Source organism: Salvelinus namaycush, chromosome 11, assembly GCF_016432855.1.
Source record: "Salvelinus namaycush isolate Seneca chromosome 11, SaNama_1.0, whole genome shotgun sequence".
NCBI lineage: Eukaryota > Metazoa > Chordata > Actinopteri > Salmoniformes > Salmonidae > Salvelinus > Salvelinus namaycush.
The window spans coordinates 43666161-43670204 of record NC_052317.1 but is presented as its reverse complement, the minus strand read 5'-3'; the positions used below and the strand labels follow the sequence as shown (position 1 = coordinate 43670204).

General features: G+C 38.4%; 1 protein-coding gene across 1 annotated transcript; it reads left to right on the top strand.

Moving 5' to 3' along the window:
- Nucleotides 1-1555: 1555 nt before the first annotated feature.
- On the top strand, nt 1556-2442 carry LOC120055433 (C-C motif chemokine 4-like). The gene is made up of 4 exons (XM_039003296.1): nt 1556-1643; nt 1789-1903; nt 2089-2166; nt 2406-2442. Exons 1-4 carry the CDS (start codon nt 1556-1558, stop codon nt 2440-2442), a joined length of 318 nt encoding a protein of 105 aa, XP_038859224.1.
- The last annotated feature ends 1602 nt before the right edge of the window (nt 2443-4044 follow it).

The following is a 4044-nucleotide window of genomic DNA, read 5'->3' as shown; positions in this document are numbered from 1 at the left end:
AATAAAAATCAATTTAAATTACAGGTTGTAATGCAACAAAATAGGAAATAGGGTGAATCCTTTTGCAAGGCACTGTATTTAGCATGTTAGCTAACCCGTCCTCTAACCTTAACCCTTTATCCTAACTCCTAAACTTCAGTCTAACCTTAATTCTAACCCCTAACGTTAGTACCTATTCACCTAGCTAGAAATTGTAACATATCATATGTTTTGCAAATTCGGAACATATCATACGAAATAGTGTCTCAGATTTACATAATAATATGAAATGCTCTGAGACCAGGTTGCAGTCACACACACTCACACATAGAAGGGACTATTGTATTTATCAGATAAGATATTACATTCCTCTGTTGTATTTCAGTGCAAATCAAATCAACGTTTATTGGTCGAGCACACAGATTTGCAGATGTTATGCTTGTGTTTCTAGCTCTAACAGTGCAGTAATACCTAGCAAATGTAAATAAATAATACACACATCAATCCCATTTATATTCCCCTGCTCAACAGGTTAGAGGAGTGTTCCTCTGGTATAGAATGTTGACCATCAGTCAGAGCTGTAGAATTAGGAATTACAACTCAGAGCCCTGGGGTCATTATGTCATCATAGCTGTCATACGTCTTGTAAGAAAAGTTATTGCTCATCCTCAGTGCAGCACTCAGCCTGTCTTGAAATCAAAGTGATTTACTGGTTCTGTGGTGCTATTGTGGTTTGTTTGCTATCTAACAGTCCAATCACATATTTTCTCATCAATATCACTATCTTAAATGTGTCAACTGCTTCATAGGCCACAAAAAGAGGCAATCCCTTGGTTTGACTGCACAACCTTACCCACTGTAGTTCACAATGCATTGTGATTCCTCCTAAATGAACTGATACATCTGATAACTGTAAATACAGTATGTTCAATGTTGATAAGATCTGCAGTGGTTTCACTGACGTGGGTACATGGCTACACACACACACACACACACACACACACACACACACACACACACACACACACACACACACACACACACACACACACACACACACACACACACACACACACACATATAATCACAGAAAAATAAGTTCATTTGAGACCGCGTTTGGCAATGCAACCTCATAATAGAAAGGCAATAATCTTACACTCTCCAGGCTGCCAGATATGTATATGTCTATATAGGATCATAGGATAGAGTATCAACACAAATTCTTCATTGAAATATGTAGTACTTAATACTAGTACTTAATACTATGATTGTCGATCATGAATAGGCAAGTAAAGATTGGGCTCAAAACATTCTCCCTCTTGTTCTGTTGAAGAATCTTGTTCCTTTTTTGTTACTCGTTGGGGAAAGTGATGGGGAAATTCTGCCGTGGAACTTTGGTTTTAAGGCGTGGGTAGGAAAGCCCATTTCACCTCTCAGAGAATAAGTTTCCACCTGCACCAGGAGTATATATATAGCTCTGGTGAGGAGTAGGACCTCACACAGCCACTGAAGCTCTCTTTCTGAAGACAAGACAGCAGCTCATCACATCACTAACCACAGCACCACAGAAGAAGAGATGGCCCAGATCAGAGCCCCTGTTATTGTGCTGCTCGTGCTCCTGGCTGTGGGGCTGTTCACTACTGAGGCTTCTGCAGCTAAACAAGGTCAATATTCTGCTGTGAAAGTTGTGTCTTAGTCCGTCTGTCTGTGTTATTACTGGAACACTGAAATAAACTGTTGGACAATTAGAGTAATATTTAGTATACATCAAGATTCCTCTTTAATTGTTTATTTGTTCATTTTTTACAGGACGTCGTAGAAGAGGCTGCTGTCAAAGCTATACTGGTGGGGAAATACCTTTTGGAGTTATCGTAGGCTATACCCTACAGAATGATATTGAAATCTGCAGAATCCCTGCCATCATGTGAGTATCTTTGATGTGATTATTTAGTTTTGAATTGAGGTTCAGGATTCTTTAGAGAACTTTAAATTATTCAGCAAGAAAAATACATTATACTGTAATTATAGTTGAATAGAAATATGGGTTAACAATGCTGTAAAAACAGAGTGTTGAATATGGACTTACGGTTTTGTATGTGTCTCTTCCAGATTCCACACTAAAAAGGGGAAAGATTTGTGTGCAGACCCTTCCCAGAGCTGGGTGATCCAACATGTCAACCGACTGGGGTAAGAATGACTCTCATAAATAACATTACAACTGTTATACTATTTACACTTGAATATTAAAAGGGATTTAGAATATAGTTGTTTATTATGAATGGTACAAACAAAGTTGGTACTCCTGAATGTAGACACACTGAACCTGTTTCAGATTTGACAACAGATACAACTCTAATTGGAGATATTGAAATATAAGAGTGGCCTTAACAACTGAAAATAATATGAATGTTTCTAATCTATTTCAGGGACAAGGCGGTTCACATCAGGAAATCACAGTACTAATCCGATGATGGGTTCTGGATACAGATCAGCAGAACATGTGTATTTAACAGTCAGGAACTGAACATGTTAATAACCAGTGTACATCTCCCATCCTGTTTCATCTGCTATCCATCTACCTATATTTTCTGGGCTGATTTTATATAAATAGATTTTGTAAATGAATAAATTATTGTTATAATGAAACCTATTTTTATATGTGCAATAAGGTTACGATCTCGTTAAAAGAGTTTAGGAAACTAAATGTTTATACTTTTTCCATGAAAACATTTGATAATTTTGTCACCGTTACTGTTACATTTTATGTCTATAATAAATATATTTTCCTAAGAATTCTCACTTGTCATGTGTGTTCATCTTGTGTGGTATGAGTGGTGAATGGAAGATTAACCTTGGACAGTACAATGACAGACACTAACAGATGAAGCAGACAGAGACAAGATATTGAATAGTAACTGTAGAGGACACTACACCATGAGAGGTCACCAGTGTGTGGATGTAGTAACTGTAGAGGACACTACACCATGAGAGGTCACCAGTGGGTGGATGTAGTAACTGTAGAGGACACTACACCATGAGAGGTCACCAGTGGGTGGATGTAGTAACTGTAGAGGACACTACACCAAGAGAGGTCACCAGTGGGTGGATGTAGTAACTGTAGAGGACACTACTCCATGAGAGGTCACCAGTGGGTGGATGTAGTAACTGTAGAGGACACTTCACCATGAGAGGTCACCAGTGGGGGGGGGGGGGGGGGGGGTGTAGTAACTGTAGAGGACACTACACCATGAGAGGTCAGCAGAGGGTGAATCACTCTCACAATGTTTCTTATAAAAACACTCCTATTCCAAAGGACTTGTAGAGATGACATACAGTACATTCATTTGGGATGTGTCTGTGGTGTTTAAGCTCCAAGTTGTTATTTTTGGATTACATTGTAATCTACATGGACCTGGCCTTGATGGCTGTATACAACATACAATAACTTCTACCTGGCAAACAACAGGAGTTTCATACAACTGTTTCTTCTTGTTCCTTTTGAGGTTTTAGACAAGAGTTGATGTTGTGACAAATGCATATTCATTCAAAACAATCAGATATATGACTATTTACAAGAGCTGTTCATATTCATCTATAAAGGTAGCACAACCAAGAGGAACCAATGACATCAGCACTGAGTCATCAATCAGTGTTAAATTCCCAAATTCCAAACTGTGTCACAACACACACTGTTGTCTCTGCTATCAAAGCAGTGAAATTCCAGTTCTGGAAGTTCTCATTCTGCATTTGCAACCAAGTTATTTTCTTGTGAGAATTCAATAGTTCAACACATGAACAGTGATTAAAAAATCTAAATGTTTCAAATAGACGGGAAGTTGACAATAGATTATTAGTAGCATGTAATCATGCTTTGTTGTTGTGATTTCATTCATATAATTCAGTTATTATTCTATTGTTACAGTCATCAAATATTCAAATGCTGTAAGAGCCGACGCTGGAGATGAGAAGTAGGGCCCGGGAGTCAACATTTAATAGGAACAGACATGGAACAAGCAACAGCGTCAGCCCCGGGAAACATACGGACAGACGATAAACAATGCAGTA

Coding starts and splice junctions, on each gene's coding strand:
- LOC120055433 (XM_039003296.1), top strand. CDS start 1,556: ATGGCCCAGATCAGAGCCCCTGTTATTGTGCTGCTCGTGCTCCTGGCT. Junction 1,644..1,788: donor GGCTTCTGCAGCTAAACAAG/GTCAATATTCTG, acceptor CATTTTTTACAG/GACGTCGTAGAAGAGGCTGC. Junction 2,167..2,405: donor CAACATGTCAACCGACTGGG/GTAAGAATGACT, acceptor AATCTATTTCAG/GGACAAGGCGGTTCACATCA.